General features: G+C 52.7%; 1 protein-coding gene and 1 pseudogene across 2 annotated transcripts; one reads left to right on the top strand and one right to left on the bottom strand.

Moving 5' to 3' along the window:
* The first annotated feature begins 465 nt into the window (after nt 1-465).
* Cth (Cystathionine gamma-lyase) lies at nt 466-24,904 on the top strand. Of its 2 annotated transcripts, none has more exons than XM_037230417.1 (8): nt 466-622; nt 19,292-19,466; nt 20,223-20,304; nt 20,967-21,172; nt 21,711-21,842; nt 21,975-22,110; nt 22,951-23,417; nt 24,345-24,904. In XM_037230417.1, exons 2-8 carry the CDS (start codon nt 19,320-19,322, stop codon nt 24,354-24,356), a joined length of 1,182 nt encoding a protein of 393 aa, XP_037086312.1. In that variant the 5' UTR covers nt 466-622; nt 19,292-19,319; the 3' UTR covers nt 24,357-24,904. The 2 variants fall into 2 exon arrangements, with proteins under 2 accessions (XP_037086312.1, XP_037086313.1); XM_037230418.1 differs by lacking the exon at nt 466-622 and adding an exon at nt 14,819-14,923.
* On the bottom strand, nt 3,968-6,989 carry LOC119107062 (organic cation transporter protein-like; annotated as a pseudogene).
* Nucleotides 24,905-25,068: the final 164 nt, after the last annotated feature.

The raw sequence follows: 25,068 nt of genomic DNA, 5'->3' as shown, positions 1-25,068 counted from the left end.
AGCAAATCCAAAGAAATCAAGGGCAAGATAAAAGGACCCTTAACGACTGGATTGTGTCCACAAGTGGACATATTAGGGCCACCGGAAACAGCGTATGGCGCCTAGACAGCGCAATGAGCGTTAAAACCTCCCAATCACCTCAGCTCGCGGCTGTTATTGGTCGTCTGGAAGTCCACAAACGTTCAATTTGGTTGCGCTTGTGTAAAGGCGTCGTCTGTTTTGCTACCTATGGACCCTTTTAGAGCCTATGGGTCCCTTCGGGACCCAAAGGAAGGGCGTGACCCCGCATCCCTCGTCTGGATCCGCCCCTGCTTTTTAGTGGCCTGGTAGCCGGTGAAATCGTAGACGCCGCGTCGAAGTGGCGTATTGCACAGGCTCCCTAATATGGTAACACTCGTGGGATCTGGTAATGCGCCACATGTACCTCTCTAGTTTCATTTAAAAACTAGGGCACCCTGTGGGTGCGTGCTACTCGTCGCTACGGGTAACCGGGGCTGTATCGATTAGGTGTCGATCGCCTTTTAGTATCCTGGTATAGACTGGTGTCGTGCTTCTGTGCAGTTTTGACTCATTTTTGCTAGGAGAATCGAGCGGGCGTGACGTTATTTCTCCCTCCGCTAAGGTAAGCGAGTACGCTTGTGCGTGTTAAGTTGAGGCCGAGTGTCTGTGCCTATGAAGTGCATCGAAAGTATGTTGGTACATGAAATGTACATACATCTTAGCATTACTCAGGAGGCGTATTCAATGACCCAGTGCGTAATGGAAGAGAAACATAGACAAATTTGACATCTGTTCTTGGACAGGACTGACAAGTCCTGAATGCCCTGCAGAATGCCTACATATATCTTAATAGCTGTCCAGGCCTGAAAAAGTACCACAGTATTGCAAGACATGTGTTTCCATCCGTGACAGTGTAGTCTGGCTGCACTTAAGCATAGTCTGGCTGCACTTATGTGTGTTGGTGAGGTCTGAGTTATGAGTGGGCACAGATAAGCATCAAACTTGACATTGAAGACAAAATGTTGAAAAAGGATATTGAGAGATAACCTATGACAAACTATGGCTCAGCTCATTTATATCTTCAGACATGCATAAAAAAACACTCACATTCTACTAGGCACAATGGTGTCCTCTTCACAAATGAAATTGAAATTGCTCAGACTGCTTGCGATCTTGAAAAAATTGCATTATGTTATAGTATGGTTCATTGCTGAGGCATGTCCTTTTTGCCATGGTCAACAATTCTGGTGGTCAGAAGTATGGACATCAATTTTTGTTGTATTGATACTCGGCTCAGACCTTAAGGGGCATGCAAAAACATTGGGTTGCAAGGTGATCTTGGAAACATGTTTTGCTTGGCAGTGCTTAAAATCAAGCATCACATCACAACTTTTCCAAAGTTGGAACTTGGTTGAATGGTTGCAATATGAGAACATATGTTTGCTCACCCTTTTTGACTCTCCCAGCCCTCATAATGCTCTTAACATGGTTGTTGTGTGAAGATGTTTTTGCACATTTCATTCCAATTATTTTGCAGTATTTCAGCCTTAACAATACATTTAATGGATTACAACACTAGCATTAGAGGTATCTTGTGCAAACTGCAGGTGGGCAGAAAGCAAGGTTATTTTTACTTGTAGTAGGGCAAAATGATTGCTTGATGACCTTAAGTCTCCCTCTGGGCTTTTGCTGGCAGAAATTTTGCATATCCATCAGGCTGGGCAGGCCAGTTGTTCTGAGACTTGCACTGGATCTACAGCATGTACCTGGTTGCAAGAACAACTGTAAAGTAGCCTGGCTGGTCAGGTGCAGGTCACTATAGTCATTACCAATTCCAAAGATGCTTTTCTATGCTACTTAATTGTCCCATTCATTCATCTTTTTCTGGGATCAACACCAATTCCACCCATATTAAATCACAGATATAACGTGCTGGAGGCAGGCAAAACTGCATGCGTAAAAAACCTCGTGCGCGTCTGGCTAAGTGAGTGCTGGAACATGGTGCTGCCACCTAGTCAGTGCGAGTGACAACAGCGACATCTGCTGGCGTAGGTATAAATAGGTATGGAGCTCGGGCTGCATACAAAAGTACATCTAGAACACGTACGCTTGACAATGATTCGAAGGATAAAGTTCGTGTACCTAATGCTTGTCTGGGTAAAGAACATAGAGTACTAAGGTCGTAACGGTAAAAGTTTGTTAGAGAAAATGTGCGTATAGATATCGATCGTTCGGTGTAATTTTCGTCGGGAAAAGTTCGTAATCAAAACGTTCATAAGCGCAAAAGTTTGTTATAACGGCCGTAAGCAATTGTATATACGGAGATGTTAGTAATAGGGTAAATTTCAGTCGCAGATAATATTTATTTCACAAAGAACGTAAACAAAGGTTCGTATCTTGATATATGATGTAATTTTTCACAAGTTTTTCGTCGGTGCTCGGCCACCGCGCTGACGAACGCAAATGTTCGTCGGCGCCGAAGGCTGTTGGACAGAAGCACGTTTGCAGGACATCGCACGCATCTTTTTTATTACAATTTGTTCCGAATTGTTCTGCGTGGGTGACATTTGGGGAACATGCAAGTTACTTAACTTGTTGTAACGTAACTTACTACTTGTAAGTTACTCAAGCGTAACTTATGTGTTCCCGGAACCCACCATCCGAGTCGTGCCATAAAGTTCGATGGATAATTGTGTTTCCGCCCTTTTGTTAACTGTACGTCGGAATACAGATATTCATCCTTCATGCCGGTGTGAGAGGTGTGAGAGGTGACGGTGTGCAGCGACATTTGCGTATGCCAGGTTAAATACCATGACAAGCTCATCCTTTCATTATATGAAAGAAAACGTCTTTTGGTGGCCACTAGATGAGCCCCGTCAATGGTAGTCGTACGACATGAGCCAGAGATTGAAGGAGCCGGAGTTTAAAGCAAAGAAAAAGAATTGTCCCACAATTCACGTGTCGTGTTTGTTGTGTTACATCCCCTGCCCCCACCTGCCACCCCCACCCTCTTGACGACGCCACTGTCGACATCTTCGCCCGATTACTTCTGAGGGTGGTAACGTATACGAGTGGCGTATATTCGTAGGCTGGTGGGGCGCTGCACGACCTACTGCAGTCAGTGCGCCCAAAACCCCCAATCATCACCATAATCGTATGGCGGTAGCGTCAGGCAGACGGGTGCTAGTGACTCGGTATACGATTGTTTAACAAATAAAGTCGGTGTCCCGAGAGAAGGATGCAATAACTGGACCTGCTTTGATACCCCGTTGGATTAGTCCCGTGTGACACCCTGTGTGACTAATCCAACGGGGTGTCCCGTTGGACACCCCGTTGGATTAGTCCCATTTGCACCCAACCCAACGTTGCCCGAGAGTACCATTTTTTTTTTACTGCACGCTGAAAAACAAACAAAATTTCAGCGATCTTTGAGAGCTGACGGTGTATGATTTGGTACCCTGGTGGTCGAATTGGTTGGTAGTGGCCCTTGGTGGTTTGGTACCTTGGTGGCGGAAGTGAAGCACTCTCCATGGGAAGCACCACCCACCATCCCGAAGTGACTAATGCCCATGTATCGCCATATGCCATGTCACTTACGCCCTGCTCACGAGCTTTTACGTACGTAATTTTGTCAAGCTAACTATATGTTACGAACATTTGTATGCGTTCAGTTAGTTGCGACCAATTCTTTGTGTATTTCTCTCATACAAACTGTTGTCCTGATGAACATTTTTATCAATACGAATATTTTCCATGCGTATTTTACAGCATACGAACATTTGCTTACGAACTTTTGGGTACAGACTTTGGCTTTCTTACTGATGCCTTAAGAGCGTTGTACTTAACGTACATGTGCTTACGAACAGTTGTGTGCTTACTTTATGCGCACATGCATATTTCTTTACGTTGACCCTGACATCGCTCACCAGGAACGAGCGCCATCACGTTTTGAAATACGTTTTGGAGGTTTCGGAGTTGTCAGAAATGTATATTTTGCCAGCCCTCGCAATGACGGGTGGAAGGGACAGTTGTCCGCAAACGTGTCAATTTTGGTGGCCTCAATTTGATTTGTTTTTCAGTTTTATTCGGGAGGCCTCAGAAGGGTTGACATCATGCACCAATATGCTCACGTTAGCATTGGGCACAGGCGACGCAGCGCCGACGATGATCCAGTCCACACACGGATGGCATCACTCGTGGACCGCCCTTAACTCGATGGCATCCATCTTGTCGGTGGGCTTCTCCCATCGTCGAGTCTCGACGTCTTCGATGGTCTCGGGCAGCCGCCGGCCACGCGTCTCTGGCAGCAGAAGCACCACCTGAAACAGACACCACCAGGTCATAGCGGTGTCGTCCGTCGCACGGAGTAGGAGTGGGTGCCAGCGCTGAACCAGAGCTGGGAGTGGGTGCCAGCGCTCACATCACAGCTGGGAGTGGGCGCCAGCGATTTCAGGAGAGCGGGCTGATTGGCTTCCTTGCTTAGTTTGTCATCGCCATGAAGAGGCACATTCTATGGCGATGGCGATGGTTTGTTGTTAAGTTGTGGCTTCGGAGGTTTTCGTATGTCCCGGTGGTTTTGTTAGTCATGGCAAGGTTCCCTGACTTCTTGTAAAGAAGGTTTGCGGAATGTGACAGACAGAAGTGATGGTCAGATCTGCTTACGGTAACACTGGACAGAGCTGGTGACACTGCTGGCAGGACTCAGTTCATCATGTAAGGTTTTTGAATCGCAGGGATCCCTGTACTATCCCTCGTTCTGTTCACTGGGTGAAGTCCTTGTACTGTACTCTGTTCCACTCACGGGTGATCTACTGAAGTAGGTTTACAACTGTGGCAAGGGTTTCTTCCAGCCATCCCCTCAGTGAACCGAACGAAGCGAAAAAGCGGCATCGAAGCGACCAAAGGCCACCAGCCGGCCTGTAAATTCGGCCTACACGGGGGGTCAGCGCCGACGCCACGTGCCGTCAACACCAACCAGTGACGACACCTCCCGAGTAGCCGGCTACTGACCAGCACGCCGGTGATGGCGGCCACGCCGAACACGCAGCTGGGCAGCGACCAGTGCACGGGCGCCAGCAGGTCGACCACATACGGCGCGACCACGGAGCCGAGCCGGCCCATCGTCACCAGCCCCAGGCCGCCGTTGCGCAGCGGCGTCGGCTGTGAACTCGAGCACGTAGAGGTACACGATGCTGAACACGGCCGTGATGAACATCTTGCCGGTGATGGCCAGCAAGAGCTTGGGCCAGGCTAGCACGGCCGGCACCGCCAGGATGGCCAGGATGGCCAGGGCCGTGAGCAGCAGCAGGCCACAGGTGGTGGGCCGGCGACCCAGGCTGGCGACACGGTCAGCGGCGTCAACACGCGGGTGTCAGCAACACAGGGTCACAGCTGTCATGGCGTTCACTGGGCTGAAGAGAGCGGTGGGTAACGCAATCACTATCGGCGTTTCGAATTTATCTGAATGTTTCGGAGAAAGACAACTGATGTGCTACGGCCAGCTGGGCCTCCGGCGGCCGCTGTGTGGCTGGCTGCGAGCCGCAGGCCGGGGGCTGCCTCACCGGTTGATGAGTGGGGCGCCGGCCAGGTTCGCCGGGATTTCCACCAGACCGGAGAGGAAGATGGCCAGGTACGGGCTGCGGCTGAGCTGTGCCGAGTCGAACTGCACGCCGTAGTAGATGGCGTTGGTGATGGCGAACGCCCAAATGGAGGCCAGCATGCGGCGGCGCATGAGCGGCGTCCTCAGCAGGTGGTGGGCGGGGCAGGCGGCGCCCAGCCACGCCCAGAAGCCGGCCCCTTCGGCCTGCTGTCCGTCGTGGCACGCCCTCAGCAGGCCCAGCATGTGCTCATCATCGGGCAGCGTGCGACCGTTAGCCGCAGCCGCCCGCTTGAGCACGGCGAGCGCGTCAGCGTGCCGGCCGCGCTCGGCTAGCCAGCGTGGCGACTCGGGCAACAGCCATACATAGACTAGACCAAGCGCGTACGGCAGCGAGATGGCCAGCTGCAGGTAGCGCCAGTCCCGCACTAGGTACGCCACACCGGGCAGCGCCATCAAGCCCAGGCTGTACGGAATCACGAAGAGGATGCCGGCGGCGGCGCGTAGCTTTGGTCCCGTCACCTCCACCATCAGCGTGAAGAGCGTGCTAAAGATGCCGGTCAGCGCGCCGACCAGCATCCGCAGCACCAGGAACACGCCGTAGTGTCGGCTCAGCGCCACGCCGCTGGCCACCAGCAGCTGGACGGCGATTCCGTAGAGCGATACGCGACGCCGGCCGAACCGATCGCTGAGCGCGCCCAGCACCGGGTAGCCGAGCAGCTTGCCCAGCATGAAGGACGCTTGCACGGTGGACAGGAGCCAGCGGCGGCCGCACACCAGCGACCACTCGGTGACGATCGTCGAGCGGTACTGGCTGGTGTCGAACTGCCACGCCTGGCACAGTTCGTCCGTGTCGTTACCGGGGCGGCTGCAGCTACCGAAGCGCTGTACGGCGTCTGACGCGTTCACCGCTTCGGGAAGGCTGCTGTTCTCCACTGGCTGACACCAGAAGTTAGGCGTGGCGCCCAAGAAGATACTGCCGACGTTGTGGAAGGCGGAGAGCATGCCGATGGCCGAGGTCAGCAGCAGGAGGCGCCACTGCCAGCGGCCGCCGCCGTCACACAGCGCCAGCACCGCCTCGAACGGCGGCTCGGCGTCGGGCGCTGCCTTCTGCCGGTCGGTTCGGTATGCCTTCGGTCCGTCCTTCTCGGGGTCGGTCTGCGTCGGCTGGTCCGGCCCGGGATGGACGCCGTTCGCCTCAGCCTCCATGACGTCGCTTCTGTCGAACGTTGCACCGCCGTCGCCCACTGCCACCTCGCCCAGTCAGCGTGTGCTGGCACGCGCTCTCCGCCACGGCCTGCTAAACGACGGCTCAGTGGCGCAACTCGGCGCTTCGTTCGGGGTCGGTGGCCGCGCTCCGCACTCTCCCGCGCCGCGCGTGGCGTCCGCCGCACCTGCCGCGCACTGTCCACCGCCGCCGCGTGCCGGCGCCCGACCGGTAACGGGCTGGCGTTAGCCGCCGCCGGGTTCCGACTGACGTGATTCGGCAGCCGTCCCCGCGCCCGACGCTGCCCGCATTGTGCGGGGTCCGCTCGGAGCGCGGGCCAGCCCAGACGCCGCCCCGCGTCAGCTGGCGCCTGGCCGGCGGGCACGTTGGAATGCTGACCGTCATGCAGTTGGAAACGTAGCTTTATTTATGCTTCGTTCACGTCCGCAGCGGTAATGCTACTGCGTTGTGCACAGAGACTTTGTGGTCGTGCGCCCACACACTACCACTATATTAATGTGACTTGATACAACTGGTACGTATTTCCGCAAAGACCGTTCGTCTTGCGGTATATTTTGACGGAGACGGGCAGAGCTCAAGCTCACTGGTATCACCACGGTGGCTTTTGGGAGAACACCGGTCCAGTTAACATAACGGCTTTCAGGAGCCTGGCACATTTAGCATGGCAGCTTTGGAGAGAGGACTGGCCGGCGCACGGAACTGGGCGCGCTCGGCAACAGGGTTGTTTTGCTAGTGTGCGATTGCATGACATTAAAAATGATTTCTTGGTGTGCGTTAGCATGACTGTACACTTGATGCTAACGCTGCAGGCGGCGGCCCTCTCGGCCGGGCCGACTGATAAAGCGGCGACGGATGGCACAACTTCACGCCGTGGTTTGGTTGAAAGATATGGAAAGAATTGGAACTATTGTGACGGTTGACTGATTGTTTGAGCTTTCAGGGATGTGATTGCATTGTCGTTTAGCGCTTACAAGTAATGTATTCGTTTTGGACAATGGGGAGAAGCTGCTAAACACAAACTGTCGGGATGACTGGACCAAGCGCCTACTGTCATGTACTGTAAATCTGGAGAAAGCGTTGTGTTGCGTCGGAAGTCTGCTGCAACGCAGCGTGGGTTGCAGGCGCGAGTGGCAGCGAGGTCTCCGTCGCAGCAGCATCAGTAGTGGTTATGATGCAGACGGGCTGGTGTGCTTATAGGCCGACACGTGGTTCGTCGCCGCGGCCGGCCTGCTTCCCGTACGGCCGGCGGAGCTCAGTGAAGGCCGCGACGACAGGACCACATCAGATGGCTCTGACTGGCGTTGGTGCTCTGTTCGGGCGCACCGGTGGGCTCCACACTCAAATTATCGCAACATTTGCGTACACTCAGCTCGGACACGGCTTTAGCAGATGGCGTGACGGTTGGTCGGCAGGGAGCTAGAATCGCTTTTGAACTAGGGTGAGAGTGAACAATTTCATCGCAAAAAGACCATGCGGGAGTGAGAAAAATCAATTAAAAAAAGACGTGTTTCTAAAAAAGACATCTGTTTCAAGTTGGCATGGACGTAATATCAGAAACCTGACAAAACCATTTCGTTTTTTAACATCTTCGGCCGTTAAAGTGAAACAGAATACATGAGCACGCGCTCGGGTGGGGGGGGGGGGTAGATTGACCCCGCGGGCTTTTCCCGAATGATTTCTGAATGGCGCGGCGTAGATGCGCCAAATTTTGCATGGCTGTAGAAAATTGCATAGCGGATCGTTAGACATACAAATTGTAGATGTACCTTGTAAGGTCGCTGACCTATGACAGGTCAAAGTCAGCGCATAGTTTAAGCGAAGGCAAATTCTAGGGAATCGTTCAATCTGTTACAGCAACGGAGTGTTTGACGAGGACGTTCATCTCTGAGATGCTTTCTTAGGCACCACACATATTGAATGAGCAAATTACGTTGACCTAAGGTCAGGTATGATGGTCAGACCAAGGTCAAAACCAACCTGATTTATTACTCTAGGGCTGGCTGTATGAGATAGTTTCTGGTGCTCATTTCGAATTTATTGACCACAGGAACCGCATTATACATCTTCATTGGACTTCTTAGAGGTCAGAACAGGCCATTGACCTAAGATAACCCGGGTCGAACGTTTTACTTTAGGAACACACTGCCTAGTGTAATATTTGTCGCTTATTCAAAGGCAAAGCGCGGATCAGTCCTGTATCATTTTGATCACCATGACCTTCAAAGGGTCTAACAAGGTCAATGACCTCAAATGGGCTTGTGAACTTTTTCTCACAGACAGTTGCCTAGGTCCTGGGGGTGCTTTGGAGACCAACCTGGAATTTGACCTTGTTTGACCTTATTCGACCTGAAGGTCATGACCTAGGAAGCTGAAACCTTAACCAAAGTGAGTTCACGTATAAGTCAAGGCACCCTGTAAATTTGGTGTCTCTAGCTCCCTTAGTTCCCGAGATCTCAGAGGGGGGGGGGGGTAAATTGACCCCCAACCTGAGCGAGGGGTATCTAGTCGGCCAACCGGGAGCGTGTTAAACCATAGTAATTTCATGACAGTATTATGAGCATAACAAATTATTAAACCAATAATTTGATGGTGCAATTTTCAATTCCCTTCCACAGCACTTTTAAAACAAAACAAAGCAAAGGAATTTAATAACAAAATAACAACAGAAAATTCAACAAGCATAAAACACTCAAACAAAAACACCCTGGACTCCTGCACATCAACCCATCACCAAGTCAAACACAATAGACATACTTCTGTCTTCTGTTAAGATGGGGTCAGGGAAAACAAGGATTTTGTCACTTTCTTACAGAATGGCAATGCTTATTCCCATGAAAGTAGCCTAAGCTTAACCTAAAGAGGCCTTACATCATCTCATCCTGTATAACCTGTTTGTATCACAGCAGCAGTTGTGAGTTACTGATTCTTGCACAATTCCTATCGCCATTTGCCATGCACTTGACCAACTTAACCTAACGTAGAGTAGCCCATATGATGAATATCATCTCAACTCACCTATCTGTCGACAGCAGCACTTGTGATAAAAACATTATGTTTAAAGCTAGTTTTTGGCTGGTTCCAGCTTGCATTTTATTCAGTTCGTTAGTGTATGTTTGTTGATGTCCGACAAAGTTGACAACACACAGATCGAAAAACTTTAAATCACCTTGAGCAACTTACTTTGATTGTCATGGTTAACCCATGTCAGGGGCCATAATGGGTATGTTCCACAAAACAATCTCTTCTCCAAAAATAACACAACTTTTAGATGCTATGCCAGTATTGCTGCTTGCCTTTTCAGCTGCAGCAAATGCATCCACTTGGGCTTGTTTATTCATATTCCATGACAAAGTTTGGGATGTTGACTTCACTTTTTAAGTGGGGTGGTCTATTTGTTACATACCAATATTTAACTCATATTATAATTGCTATGCAGCATAGAGTATCCGTGTTTAAAATATAGTACATATATACCGTGCAGTCATTTGCCGGTCAGCAAACCATGACAGCTATAGAAAACATGTCGTACAGCAGCCATAAGGGACCACTTTAAGAAACTTGGGGCAAATAACCAAGAATATGGAACAAAATAAGCCCATCGCATGCCTTGTGGCATCATAATTCGTCTTATGGCAAAACTCGATGCATTTAAACAAAAAATGGCTAACTGGTTACCAATCATGTGTTGAAGGCAGTTAAGGTAAGCAACTACTTGGTCCACAGGAGACTTACTGGCTTCTTCCTGCTCCCCCCCCCCCCAATAAAAAACAGTACCTTTTGCATGGTCTGCTGACAGACAGTCATCCGACTCACTCCCCAAATATAAATATCAACCATGCCCACCAACCTTCGAGATTAAAATGTGAAACAAACAAGAGGTGTTAAATAAACATCTCCAGGGGGCAGAATTCCGCCATCGAACACTTCTGTATTAGCTGTGTCAGGTCTGTGCTAAGGCTCTGTATGGCAACATTTATTCTTACGCTAATGCCTTGCCAGGTAGCCTGGTGGGTCAGACACTCGAAAGGCTTAGATTTATCATTATTGAGCACCGCCATGAACCAAGAAAACGGTTAACCAAAAAAGGTTTAAGAGAGCAAAAATGACGGTAAAGTTAAGTTCCGTGCTTCAAATTGTCTCCTTCATTCCCTGTGTATTGTTCACGCTTGGGTGCATATCAAACATGTTTGGGCGGCTGGCGAATTAATCCAATTTATGTATAGAATACGTACAAGTTTGCAGTTGGAGCATCTTGCAGAGAAGTTGGTCAAAATTTTAAACAGCAGATGGGACCTCTAAAGACCATCGAAAGGGAAGGAAGATTAAAGTGGTATGCTACTGGTATAATACCAAGAAAAACAAAAGTAGCTAAATAAATATAAAGGCTGGTGCTTTTCTTGCAAAATTTTGTTATCAGCTGATTTGACTTAAAATATGTTAATATAAGTGCTCAAATGGTGATATTCATCTTGTAAGTTTAATTTATGGGACATTTCTTGAACTTTTCACTCATGCGTTTCGGGAGTGATGCAATTTAGTGGTCAAGTTTCCTCGGGAAAAAATAAATACGTGGAGTAGAATTCTCTACCAGGCCTTGCTGGTGTTTGCACCAGGCTCTGCTTTCGTGGTGTGGTGGTGAGGCCAAAAAGATAGGGGATGCGTGAAAACCTTTTATTTGGCGCACAGGTGCAGACTGTGATGCATTTTGTAAACAAACCAAACTTAATGCTTGCAAGCGGCTGGGGTCGCTGGGGTTCTTGGGCTTGGAGGTACCTGGCGCCCTTGCTCTGTGCATACATAGACATGATTCAGATGTAGGTGAGGCAGGATATAGCCATTGGTGTCCAGGTTCTGCGGAGCCTCATTTATGCTTGGTGGTTTTGCTCGATTTTGGATGACATCTGAAAACCTTAGGAAGGGAAATAGGGGTTTGACATGTGCTTATAGACAACGTCAGCCAGGAGTGAAAAATTCACATAAAATATGGGTGAAAGGAGTGAAAAATTCCTCCGCATAGGGTGTTGCTTTACACCCAAAGTCGGCAATTCTAGGACACTGTTGGTTCGGTGTTCACACTAATGTTTGTGCGATGCTGTATGACAGCCTCTAACGCCGGCTGTCATTTTTACGTCATTAATTGCCTAATCCCGCCAGTCGTATTTGTGGCGGAAGCGGTAGTGGGTTTGCCGAGTCCGGTACCTTCTGTTTACTCAGTCGGCTGCACATGTATCTTGCCACATTACGGCATTTCATAACTTCGATAGATGCAGTCTTCCGGACGGCGTCTGTGAATGAAGGCGTGGTAGGTTGGTCTCATAACAGCCTTTATGAGGTGTTCATTTTGCTGGTGTGTTGCTGTCATTGATTTGTTTGCTATTCGTTAACACCCATCCTCCTGGAGGCCGGTTGGTACGACGCGCTCGGGTGGGGAGGGGGAGACAGTTGCCTCCCTCCTCGCTGAGATCACCAAAACGAAGATACCCAGAGGCACCACCTACGTAATTTTGAGGTCCCTAGCTGGCGACGTTCGGGTCAAAAAGTCAAATAAGGTCATATTCCAGATCGATATTTAAAGGGTCTCAGAATTCCTCGCGCAACTGACTTGAACCTGAATACCTCTTATGAGCCAAATGTATCTGCTACCCATATCAGAACAGTAGCCTTAGTTCACCTTTATAACGTAAAAATAACGAGAAACCTTTTATTGATATTTTGAATTAAACTCGCAGCCGGCTTTGAGTACTATTCCAGGCGAAATACTCCTCGAAAGAAAAGGTTGATCATTTTAAGTCAGTGACCTCGCATGGCCTTCCTAAACTTACAAATTAAGTATTTTAACGTTGTGGTCCAGGAATTCGAGATGGGCGTCGAAGACAACATAATGCAAAAGATTTTCCAGCAATAAAGACCGCGTTCGATCTGTCGTCAGCACGTTTGTCAGCACTAATCACAGTTCATTATTACCTCCACGTCACGCCACGTGACCACAAAGTCACGGGGTTGGTGAAGTCACGTGCCGGTCGACGCTCCTGCCAGGATTTTTCTTTGTCAGCCGTCAGCATAGAGAGAAAATGCTGTCAGATTAACTAAATTGTATTAACAAAGAAGTACGAGTTTCATATGTTAGCTCTCGAGTTCGCTAGTTCGTTTGGTGGGGACACGTCTGTAATTTCGGACAAATACGACGCATAGGATAGGTAAAAGGGAAATTAGACTGTCTAATACAAGTGTATCCATTGGGAGCTGGGTGGTGTGGTGAGTGGTTTCATTGCCCAGTAAATTAATAGCGTTGGAGCAATCGCAAAAGATGGAGAGCAGGAACAGCGTGCGTCGCGTATCTGCCATGGACTCTCAGTACATGTGGGAGTGGAAAATTAATAAAAGTATGGGTTTCTTACCAGTATAAGTAGCAGTGAATGATAAACCTTTTTCACACACAAGTTGAATGTACCCTTGAAATGAGATGGGAGTGTGAGGAAGCATTTAATGGAAGTGTTCCACATTTGTATGAGGTTTGGAACTGAACTACACATCTTGAAGATCATTCGGTGCAGTTCACAGCCCTGTCCTTCCTAGGACCTAAACCCTTGTAGTTACTGATCTACATCCCCGTGAAGAGGTACAGACTTTTCGGGGAGACTGTTTCAATGTCACCCAGGCATCCATGACGCCATAATAATGCCATTCAAATCCTGCTATTCCATTAGCCATGCGGCGGTCTTCATACTTGGCGTTCGTAAGCACGATTTCTAGACATAAGAGCAGCCAACTGGCTTTCAATCAATGTTGTGCAAGGTGCGATGAAGTAATCAAACGGTGACGTACTGTGAAGCAAATTACTGAACAGAAAAATTGGGCTGTTTAGGACGGTGTTTCCCACCCAAAAATAATCTGATAGCTATGGGTGAGTTTATATCATCATATCTGATGCTTGCTTCAATATCCTCAAATGTGGAACATTTCCCTCAACCAACGGATGGGATACATGGTAGTACCGGAGCAGGAGTCACACTTCCGTACGCCACTCGATAGGTTGTGTGTCATGGTTGACTTTAAGCCAGAGCTGGCTGTGGTCCGAAGGAGTTAAAAGGCAAAGGAGAAAGAAAGATGAAGTTAAAACCTTTACCGTCAGCCCACACATCGAACGCTTCGTCAGCATGCATGACGTCACGCATTCCAGCTAACAAACGTGCTGACGTCAGATCGAACGCGGTCAAAGCGGTTTCATTTTTATCTTTATCTGGCCTTTCTATCTGTCCTAAGGTCAATGAAATAAGTCTCAGTGCTAATTAAAAGTGTTAATGCCTAAAAAATCATATCAAAGTTGTATCACTTTTAACAACGGAGTGTTCTTCTAGCACTCCGTGGTCGGATCATATTGAATGATTTCGCAGGAGTTGCGTTCGCCGACAGCTACGGTCTGGCTGACCTGCCATAGGTTAACGACTTGACAGGGTACACCTATTGTTCGTATACCAGAATGTTGGCTGTGCAGTTGCATACAGCTACATAATTTTTGGTTCGGCTATGCCGCGCTGTTGGCAAGTTATTTTGGAGAGGGTGAGAAAAAGAATCGGGGAGGGGTCAAACCGACCCCCTCCCCGCGGTCGCCCGGCCGAGTGCGTGATAAGGTCTCAAAGGCACGAATATTTATATCCGGCTTGCTGTCACACGGCAGGGTTTGTGGTAGGTTTCCATTCCAGTTATGCATCCTGCAGTCACTCTGCTTATGGCAGACGCTGCGCAGTGCACCCGCTTTGGACAGTCACGCTGACGCCGTCATAGAGCGGAGTGCCTACCGGGAACGCACAAGGCCGGAGGAGGTGGGCAGCTCAGTAGACCCATGTGACATCATGTGAGTGACCCCACAGCGCTGGCTGCGCCGAAACACGACACCGCGCTGGCCCACCAGACGCCGGCACGGTACGGCCGCGACCGTGCCATCTGGTCGCCTGGAGCCAGCATGCGGCCGAGCGATAGTAACCGCCAGTCAGGGCGGCGGGGGTGACGTTGCCGGAGCGCGCTCAAGGCCCCCTGCTCTGTATATAGGTGGCGCGCCACGTGCCCGGGCCCTCAGTGCGCCGTGCAGACTACAACAGGTTGGTGACGGACGCTCGCGCACCTGCGGCGCCGGCAGCTGCTGCGCGTGCGCGGCGTTTGTGGTAGCGCTCGGCGGGCGTGCGGTCTCTCGGGGCGCGGTGGCTGAGTCTGACTGTGCATCCCGTCAGTTATAACCCGCGGATGAGCATATGTCCGTGGCCATATGTTCCGACCGCGGCCGGTGACTGCAGCATCTGCGGGTGCAGAGCTACTTGCGTGTGCTCCGGTATCCTGTTGGTGAATGCAGTACGGTTCATCATGTTTGGACTCGGTATATTTTAAGGTCATCCGGACCTTTCATTTGCACTGCTCAAAATCGTTTTATATTTGCATATATTTGTGCAATGGTATATAATTATGTGAAGGCAATAGCCCGCGATATTGATTTGTGCTACCCTGATCCCGGTAAACACGTGCCAATAAAAGGCTTAACAGATAAACACAACGTAAAGATTTCCCACATCTTGCGGCAAACGTTTCCGGCTCGGTTTAGAATTCGACGTCTTTCGCTGCCAGCCGCGACAATCGTCTTTCTCGTCTGAAAACTAGTGGTCATCACCATGTGTTGCATGGATCCCGACTTGACGTGAGCATTCGCCTGCCACACATTTGGCTGACCGATTCCGTGTCCTACCGCGTGCTGGCGCTGCGGGGGACAGGCTGACTCGGTCCCACCGTGCGTTGGCGCCGCGCGGGTGCTGACGGCGGCTGCTATGCACCCACCGTTGCCTGCCGGAAGCAGCTGTGGCAGCGGGGGAGGGAAGCATCAGCAGCGCATGTTGCGTCACACCCGGCCGGCGTCTTGGGCACAAATATCACATTAGCGCCGTGTCCGCAGGCTTGCCGGGTCCGTGGCCGGTTCTGAACGGCATTTTTCTTGTAAGGAAATGCGAACTACAAGTCATTGGGTCGTAAGTTCAGGGAACGGTTCTGTTTTCGCTTGGTCACGTTTTGACGGCCAGCGGTGCGGTGTTTGCGACTGCTGGGCTCGAAGTACCTCGTTCTGGCCGGCTCCGCGGGGTGGCTTAGTATAATCGGCTCGGTATTTGCCGTCAGTCTGTCCAATTCTTAGTATTTGTGGTTGGTCTACTCGGCTCCAGACGTTACGCTGTTGCTCTGTTGTCAGTTCCGGCCCGGTCCAGTCAGTGCCCTGTTCGGCTAACGGTCAGACGTACGACCTAAATATGATGTGGCCGGACACAGACTCTTCGGAGTCTTTGGGTCGGCTTTTGGCTGTCTGTTGTCATTCAGCCTCAGTCATGAACGAAGGAATGTCCGGGAAAGCGAGGATGTAAAAACCAGTTGTGTGGTATGTTCTTTCCATGCATCGCCATAATGTTCGCGTTCTCAGAAAGTGAGGGTGCCATGGGACCTGCTTACTCCTTCCCCTCCCCAGGTTTTTTCTCCCGAGGCCTCGGCCTTATGTAAATCACTCGTTGAACAACAGTCTCTGGCGCAATTTCTCAAGTAAAACTTTGCAGATCTTCTCCATCAAGAAGACGTTAATTCCAGTGCTCCATTTATAAGATTTTGAACTATTTTGACGACTTGCTGACTGATATCCCTGTAATAACTACTGTGTGATTTTAGGTAATAGTTGTGGCCTGTTTGCACAATCAAATGTGTAAAGTAGACTTTTGGAGCTTTTGCAAGTTTTCCAAATTGATTACTTTCCGTTATGCCCGGCTGTGGGATGCTTTCGCTTCAGTCCCGGGCTCGCAACCAAAGCTCCAGCGTTAGTCTGATGCCAGACGGGCCCAGTCTCCCGTCATGCCCTCCGCGGTGCGGCCTCAGCACGCTGTCAAACTGGCCATCAGCGGTTCGCCCACCCATCACCCCCTCTTCCGCGGTGCGGCCTCAGCACGCTGTCAAACTGGCCATCAGCGGTTCGCTCACCCATCACCCCCTCCTCCGCGGTGTGGCCTCAGCACGCTGTCAAACTGGCCATCAGCGGCTCGTCTGCACGTCGCCCTTTCCGCGTCAGTTCGACCACCGACCCCAGTCCGCTCCAGTCCCCGACTGTGACCGCGTGACCCGGGGTCACACGGAATCGTCCGGCTCGGCCGTGGGCCCCGGTGGCCCGGGAGCGGGTAGACGCCGCAGGTTGGACGGTCAGTCACCCTTCGGACGGCCAGCCACCCTTCCCGTCCGCGCGCAGTGCCGGCCGCCCCGTCGGCCGCAGCTGGCGGGTTGAGACGCGCCCAGTGGGATCGCAAACGCGTTAGCTGATTACGTGCCACGTACCCGAGAAGGCGTTTTGATTATGGAGGCGCTTAGTGGCACATATTTTTACAAGCACGTGCCATATGCGCAACCATGACAGGTTTGTACACCACCGTTTCGAAACAGCTGTCGCTATTCAGATCAAGGACTATTCCGCAGTTCTCCAGACTTTGTCTTCTGTTTGGATATATGTAAACTGACGTGGACGGAGCAGGCGAACTTGTAACGTGCTCGGTGTATGGTTAGCGATGCACCACCGAGCAATGAAGCTTATCCAAGTAAGCATAGGGGTGACCACTTTTGCGAAAAAGTTTGCCCCCATGTGTAATCTGATGCGTATTGCCTGCTGATCACGAATTTGACCCTACAAATGTTGATTTGGAAATTCCAGGCGCCCCGCTTGCCCACAGGCTTTCCCTTTTCACGATTTGCTGATGAAACGCATGGCGCGCCATGGATAGCGTGGTCAAAGCACATAATCAGTATTTGCTGGCAGTGCTAGTGTATTGCAAATTTCAAAATCAGCATTCTACCTCCATCCAGTTGGCATGAGAACCAATCTTCTACATCCATGCAGTTCGCACCAAAATCAACATTACACCTCCGTCTGGTGTCTTGAAATGCGTGCACCAAAATTGACAATGTAGTAAATGCAGCTTGTCGTAGTAGATGGCGGTATTGTCGCTTGTTGCGCCTGCTGACTTGCGAACACCAGGACGAGATGCCAGGGATGCCAGGGACGTTGTTGCCATGGCCCGGGGCGAGCTGTGCTCCTCCTACTAACGGCTACACCCCGTCTGGCTGATCGCTGTGCCCCTCCCCCCCCCATAACCTCCTCGTCCGGCGAAAATTCTTGGTGGCATGTGATATGTGATGCGTGATGTGTATGACATTTTGCATGATGCGTAATATGTGTGATGCGATGTATGATGTATGATTTACATACGTGATATGGCTTCTTGGAAGTGAGCGCAAGAGTGTTCTTGGTACCGGCTGTTGTAAATTATCGCGTAGTTGCAATTTTGTGCTTAAATTTCTACTATCCCGGAGACTAATCCAGCCGGCCCGCTGTTCTGCTTGCTCTTCCCGTTCTCTTGCACATGCTTCTTCCCCCCCCCCCCCGCCTTGTTTGTGTAGTCTCGTTCTCCTCTAAATATTAATTGCCACAACCATGTGACTTTGTGCTCCAATATGATGCTATCGTGCAATTATCAGTGCCGTGGAGAATACGGGAAGACCAACACGTCCACATGTTCGTGGGCAAAGCACAAGTTAAACAAACTGAAAACAGTATTTTGCACTCCTAGGGTCGCGCACGCCCATAGTGGAGCTTGAAAGGAAGCCGACTGCGTCGCATGTTCTAAATCCTTGGAACATACTTGTTCAAAGGCAAACTCGACAAATGACATGTGTTTGTTTAGAAACACGCTCTGTCTGTCTTCTGTCACGTTAGTTGTTCGTACGGCGGGAGATCTAACAGAAAGCGAGTCCTTGTCCAAGGTACCGCCTGGATATGGTCCAGACCAGGAGTACTGCGGACACTTCGTCCATGGAAAAGTACAGCGGTGGCCCCGCAACGACGCGATCGGGGTCAGAGACAGGATGGACCTGGCGTATGATTTCGTATCTTTCTCTGCGCAGCTTGACTGCAGCAATCGCTCGGGGATGTTTGATTTGAAGAGGCAAAAGAGGAGGCTACGCCGTGACGTGTACCTAACAGCGCAGGTAGTGGGGATCATGAATATTGGTATGCTGGAGCTTTAAACACAACGTATGACGATCACCCGATCGGAGGTTTTCCGTCTTAATCGATTTAACCCAAGATTGAGTTGGCTGGCTGGTCTCACCGCAGATTCGAGTGTTTTACGCTCAAATCAAGTATAGATGCTGAATAATTGATAAATGCGTCTTGTTATTACTCCATCGCCTGAAGGAAAACTGCATCGGCGTTTTGGAGCCCACGTGTGGCGGTGACTTGGCAGCTGCGTGTCATACTGACGTCCTATTGCAGTATACTGATATTCAGTACTGTCGCCTGTTGCCATCGCGCGCCACTTGAATTGACCACCCCGTGTGCGCCGACGCCCACACGCCGTGTCCCCTAGTAAGCCGTCTGGTAAGCCGTCTGGCGGCATCTCCCGCAGATCTCTGCCCGGTCTTCAGAGCAGCGTCATGGCCGAGTACCTGCCGACCGACCCGCACTTCGCGACGCGTGCCATCTGCGAGGGTAACGAGCCCGAACAGTGGAACTCGCGCGCCGTCGTGCCGCCCATCTCGTTGGCGACCACCTTCAAACAGGATGGGCCGGCTGAGCACCGGGTAAGGCCGCCGCCTCGCCCGCCCCCGCTCCCACCCCTGCCCACACCCCTATCCCCACCCCTCCCCCTCCCCACCCCCACCCCCACCCCCACCCCCACCCCCACCCCATCCGCCAACAGTCATGTAAACATACAATGAAGTGCGACCTCCTTCCTTCAGTTTTGCACAATCGGCACATGCCTGACGGGTGTGCCGTCTCCTCACCCACCCCTCCGTCCGGCGTCTCTGTTGCTGTCCCCAAGGGACAGGGCTGTCATCGTGAGACTGGACAGACCCTGGTCCATGTTTATCAGCTTGCGGCCATCAATGACGTCGCGCGCCCTCTGGACCTCTGGCGGGGGTGTGTCAGCTCCACACATTCACTTCAAGCTTTTAGTGCTGCGTTTTGTTTACGAATCTGTTGATAAAGTGCCGTCGCTCAGAAAGCGCAGTCTAGGAGTATACAAGCCTGCTGCCAAGCTGTAAACCTGGTGAACCGCCTTGTGATGGCCCACGGGACTTCCGATAATGCCGGTTTTGCTGGTGTTCACGACGGCATGGCGCGACTAAGAACTCCTGACTGTCCCGCTGCATCCGACTTCAACCGGCCTGCGTGTCTCTGTAGTAGAAAAGTGGAGGATTTGCACTGCCTGAGAGACAACAGATGTGGCGTCGGACGGGTCAGTGACCTCTTTATGACAAGGTCCGACTGGTGCCGTGGATCTCCGGATGAGGACTGTGGCGCCGCTCTCACGTGACCTCTTTCGATGCCTGCAGGGCTTTGAGTATTCGCGGAGCGGAAACCCGACCAGGAACGCGATGGAGAAATGCTACGCGTCGCTGGAGAAGGCGAAATATGGTAAGACCCATTCATGATGGTGAAGCGCTGAACGCTGTCGTTTGATTGGGAGTGGAGCCATTTCAGCCAGTGTTGACCAGTTTAGGTTATGGGGTGGCAGTGAGAGGTAAGTGACAGGGAACACCGCGGCCCCGTCGCGGGCCGCGGTGTTCCCTGCCGAGCCCCGCCCGGTCCGGTACAGGGGTATCGTAGTCGGAGCTTGTACGGCCGCTCTGGCGGACCCCCGCCCGGGCGGCTCTTAAGCCCGCTCGAGGCTGGCGGCGGCGGCTCACCCCGCATAGACGGGCTGTTGTGAAGATTGGGTGAGAAGAGCGAGGCGGATGTGCTTAGCACGATTCAGGAATAGCGTGATCTGTATGCGGTTGACTGAGACGGCGAGAGGCTGGTATTTCTCTCGAGGGGAAGCATTACAAAGGGTTGTGTTTGACAATGGTGGCCTGTGTTTGCCAATGGACATTTTGCGCTGCATTCATCGCTCCACTGGCTGTTTAACTGAGGAGCTTATTTCGGTAATGGCCAGGAATAATATTGCAGAGCATATGTAAACGGCGGCAGCCACCAATGTGGATTAATGGAGCATGCACTTCGCGATTTTCTCACGAGATGTCGCTCGAGGCTTCAGTTTGATATGACAGGTTTTCACCAGGCGTCTCCCCTGACAGGCATGGCATTCGCCTCGGGCTTAGCGGCGACCACGACGATTGTGCACATGCTCAGCTCCGGCGACCACATCGTCTCCATGGACGATCTGTACGGAGGCACGAATCGCTACCTCACCAAGGTGGCCAGCAGAATGGGCATTGAGACGACCTTCGTGGACGCGGTTAACACACAGCACGTGGCAGACGCCATCAAAGACAGCACCAGGGTATGTGTGCCTGTGTGTCCCGCCGCAACTGCCTCCCGCCGCAGACGCAGGTCTCGTTTTCGTTTAGAGTCCATTTCACCAGGGTTGTGCGGCAAGTTTGGAATGTACGTGCTAGTGATCAGCGCATGAGGTGTTGGTTTGGAAGTGTGAAGCTGCACCTGCAGCGCCTGACAGGTGTAACTGGAGTTACCCGGGTGCGGTAGCACTATGTCCGGGTCTAGGCGACATGGAGTGTCATGGTTTGATGGAGTGCTTTAAGTGCATGAACGGGGTGTGCAAATAATGAGCAGCATTGGCACTTCACCCGTGGTCTGCGCCGTGGCGGCGAAACGTCTGTGGGGGTGGGGGTAGGGGACGACAAACGTGATTTGTGCTCAGTTTGATCCCGTGCACCGTCATTGGGTTAATGTTGAATGTTGTCCAGACCCCTGGCACGCGGGGAGACGTTCCCTGGTGTCCGCTCGGCTCTGTGCCGTCCCGTGGCCGCCCTCCCGCCACCCAGCCAGCGGCGTGACGTCACCGACGTGGCGCTTCCCAGCTGGTGTGGGTGGAGACGCCGACCAACCCGACCATGAAGCTGGTGGACATCGCCGCCGTCGCCCAGGTGGTCAAGGAGCACCCCAAGGTCAAGCTGGTGGTCGACAGCACCTTCATGTCGCCCTACTTCCAGGTGAGCGGGTCTGTTCACGATCGCCGTGGTGCTGCTGCCGAAACGCTGTGGGTGGGGGAGTGAATCTCGCCGAGCGCGGCGCGCGCAGCCGCGGGCGGCCTCTGACAGTGCCCCGCGCGCGTCTGCCGCCAGCAAGCGCTGGCGCTGGGCGCCGACATCGTGATGCACTCGGCTACCAAGTACATCAACGGCCACTCGGACGTGGTCATGGGCCTGGTGGCCACCAACCAGGACGACGTGCACGACAGCTTGCGATTCCTGCAGAACGGTGAGCGCGCGCGCCGGGCCCGCTTGACCTGGCGCCCCTGAGATGACCTGGTGCCCCCTGGTGCCCCCTCTCTGGGCTGAGATGACCTGGCGCCCCCTGCCCATCTCTCGGCCGCGGGTCGGACCGGGGCGGCGGGGTCTCGCCGCTGGGATAGTGTCGGTGATCGGGGGAAGATGAGTTTTGGGGTGTTGTGTGGTGACGGAGCGCTCCGCCAGGCGGCGGACGTATTTCCGCTGGGTCATTTAAAGGCCGCCATGTGGCCAGAGTTGTGCTCGGCGCGAGGCTGATGACTCGCTCGCCACGTGTTGCGGCCTACTATTTTCGAGCGGATCGTTTGAGAGTGGGAAGGGTCAGGCCATGTCAGAGGAGATGCAGGCTTCCTACACAAGTAGGGCATGCCGTCACATGCATCTGTTTTACAGATATGTCTCCTTCATTCCTCTGGCTGATCCTCCTCTCGCTGCCGTGCCCGGCCAGTGAGGCACGAAATGACCAGTGGGACAAAAATGAAATCATTACGTCACCAAATACAAGTCTGGGTGTAGCGCATAGTTGCTCTTGCAAATGGTGCTCACGAAGCTCCATCAAATAATTTCCCTTACATTCAAAACATGAAAGGATGTTAGGTACTCGGCAGTCTAATCGATAACGTGTCGCCGCCTCGCATTATGTGTACTGTGAGTTCGCACTCGTACGAGCTTGGCGTGCTGATCTATCGTTCTGGACCGTCGGGGAGCGTCGTAACCGGCCGGCCTTCGTGTCGCTGTCCGGGCACGGTCAGGTGGTGCCGCGCCGCGCCTGACCGCCGGACCCGCGCTGACCCGGCCCGCGTCCTTCCAGCCATCGGACCCGTGCCGTCCCCCTTCGACTGCTACCTGGTGAACCGCTCCATCAAGACGCTGGCCGTGCGCATGCGCCAGCACAGCACATCAGCGCTGGAGGTGGCGCGCTTCCTGGAGAAGCACCCGGCCGTGGAGCGCGTGCTGCACCCGGGCCTGGAGTCGCACCCGCAGTACGCGCTGGCCCGCCGCCAGACGTCCGGCCCCTCGGGCATGCTGAGCTTCTACATCCGCGGCGGGCTGGCCGAGAGCCGCGCCTTTCTGCAGGCGCTGAAGCTGGTGGCGCTGGCCGAGAGCCTGGGCGGCTACGAGTCGCTGGCCGAGCTGCCGTCGCTGATGACGCACGCGGCCGTCAGCGAGGAGGAGCGCGCGCGCCTCGGCATCAGCGACTCGCTGCTGCGGGTCAGCGTCGGCCTCGAGGACACGCAGGACATCATCGACGATCTGGACCGGGCGCTCCGGAGCGCGGTAAGTGGGCGGCGGCGCCACGCTTCTGTGAAGGCCTCGGGCGGGAGGCTGGTGCGCGCTGCGCGCGGCTGCCTTTCCGTGGTGATGCACGGATGACCCGGCTGGGCCAGTGTCAGCAGTTGGGAAAGCATAGAAGCTAGTGTGATTTTCGGCCTTGTGTCTTCCTCCATTCTCCATGTAAGCGCCTGAGGTTCTTCCTCGATGATCCTGACGGTGGCATGTGACGGAAGCCCCAGGGCAAAGGCCTCTCCGGGGCGTCGCTATTCCGTGACCGGTCAGTCGCCATCCTGATACTGCATCGTGTGTGTACATCGTGTACATGTGACCGATGTTCTAGTCACGTGTGTCGCATGTGCCCTCGGCATGTCTGGTCGTCCGATATTTCCCCTGTCATTTAAGGTGTTCGGCGCAGACCTCGTCACTGCTCACTGGGACGGTTCCTCGCAACCGGCGGTTCTGAACAGACTCCTGAAACTCTATCCATGATCGTGCTGCTTATTGTAATGGGAGCATTTGCTTCGACCCTGCTGAGAACCTACCGTTCAGTCTTTTCAGAAGGCTATTACACATCCGCATAGCGGTCGACCCGTATCTTCGTTCGCCGTCGCTCCCCCCTCCCCCCCCCCCCCTGATTTCGGCCTGTGGTGCATTTTTGGCACGTCTCGTTCTCCGGCCAGTTTGCGCATTCCGCGCTAACCTCATAACTGTCCACTAAGATCTCCTCTCAACCAGCAGGCGCAGCTTTCAGGTGATAAAGGTCGCCGACCTCTTGGCGTTCCACACATGCGTGTAGTTTCGTCCGTTCTCTCTGCAGCCGTCCACTGTTCACGGGTGAACATGCTCGCACTGCGTGGTGTACTGTACTCCGGTGTACTCCGCGGTGTACACAGTGCCGAGGCTCGTCTGACCGTGCCGCCTCTGTTCCAGGTGCCCGTCTAATGCTGCTGGTCAGCAAGCGGGCCGCTTCCACGCGCTGGCCGGGGGCGCTCTCCGCTGGAGCGATCCGCCGGACGAGACCGTTCTGGCGTCGCCGCGCGCCGCGGTCGTCTTCGAGCGACGGCCGGATTCGCGTGTTACGCTGCTGAGTAGCGGGCGCGTGATCCGCCGACGCGCGGCGTCTGCTGCGCTCCAGCGGGCATGGGGCGGGTTTGGCAGCAGCTGAACGGCACGCCCGCTGGTCGGGCTTATAGTTTGTGACCATTTTAAGCTCAGTGGTGTGTTTTGAGCAGGTTTGAACCCAGGGACTCTGTTTTGTTTTTGCTTGTTTGGCTATTTATTGGATAATTGGATATGTTTAATTAAAATTGGATATTTGGCCATTGCCGTACCGACCATGCGTCAAGACTGCCACATGGCGAAACATCTGGAAAAGGTTTCACTTAGTTTGTCTAACGTGTTCTTCATTTAGTCTTCCGTCATCAATTGCTTTCCATCTGTCACTCTCTGTGTGGCTTTCAAAGACAGCACGAATAAAGGTATTACCAGAACATGTGAGGTGGGACATCGGGCCGCCGCACGTCTGGCCTCCGAGCGGGCGGCGACCGCGAGGGTACATATTTGTGATTCTTAGTCGGGCAAAGCGCAGCCGAAACCGGAATATACAATCCACGTTACCGCAAGCATTCATCTCCAACGAAAACAAAGAAAAGAC

The sequence above is a fragment of the Pollicipes pollicipes genome, unplaced genomic scaffold (genome assembly GCF_011947565.3).
Source record: "Pollicipes pollicipes isolate AB1234 unplaced genomic scaffold, Ppol_2.1 Scaffold_6686;HRSCAF=7923_pilon_pilon_pilon, whole genome shotgun sequence".
Classification (NCBI taxonomy): Eukaryota; Metazoa; Arthropoda; class Thecostraca; order Pollicipedomorpha; family Pollicipedidae; genus Pollicipes; species Pollicipes pollicipes.
Note: the sequence above shows the minus strand (reverse complement) of the source record. Positions and strands in the feature narration are given on the sequence as shown.

Excerpts from the sequence above, each read along its gene's own strand:
- Cth (XM_037230417.1), top strand. The coding sequence starts at position 19,320 with ATGGCCGAGTACCTGCCGACCGACCCGCACTTCGCGACGCGTGCCATC. Across the intron at positions 20,305-20,966 it reads GCTGGAGAAGGCGAAATATG|GCATGGCATTCGCCTCGGGC; the intron begins GTAAGACCCATT and ends CTCCCCTGACAG. Across the intron at positions 21,173-21,710 it reads CCATCAAAGACAGCACCAGG|CTGGTGTGGGTGGAGACGCC; the intron begins GTATGTGTGCCT and ends GGCGCTTCCCAG.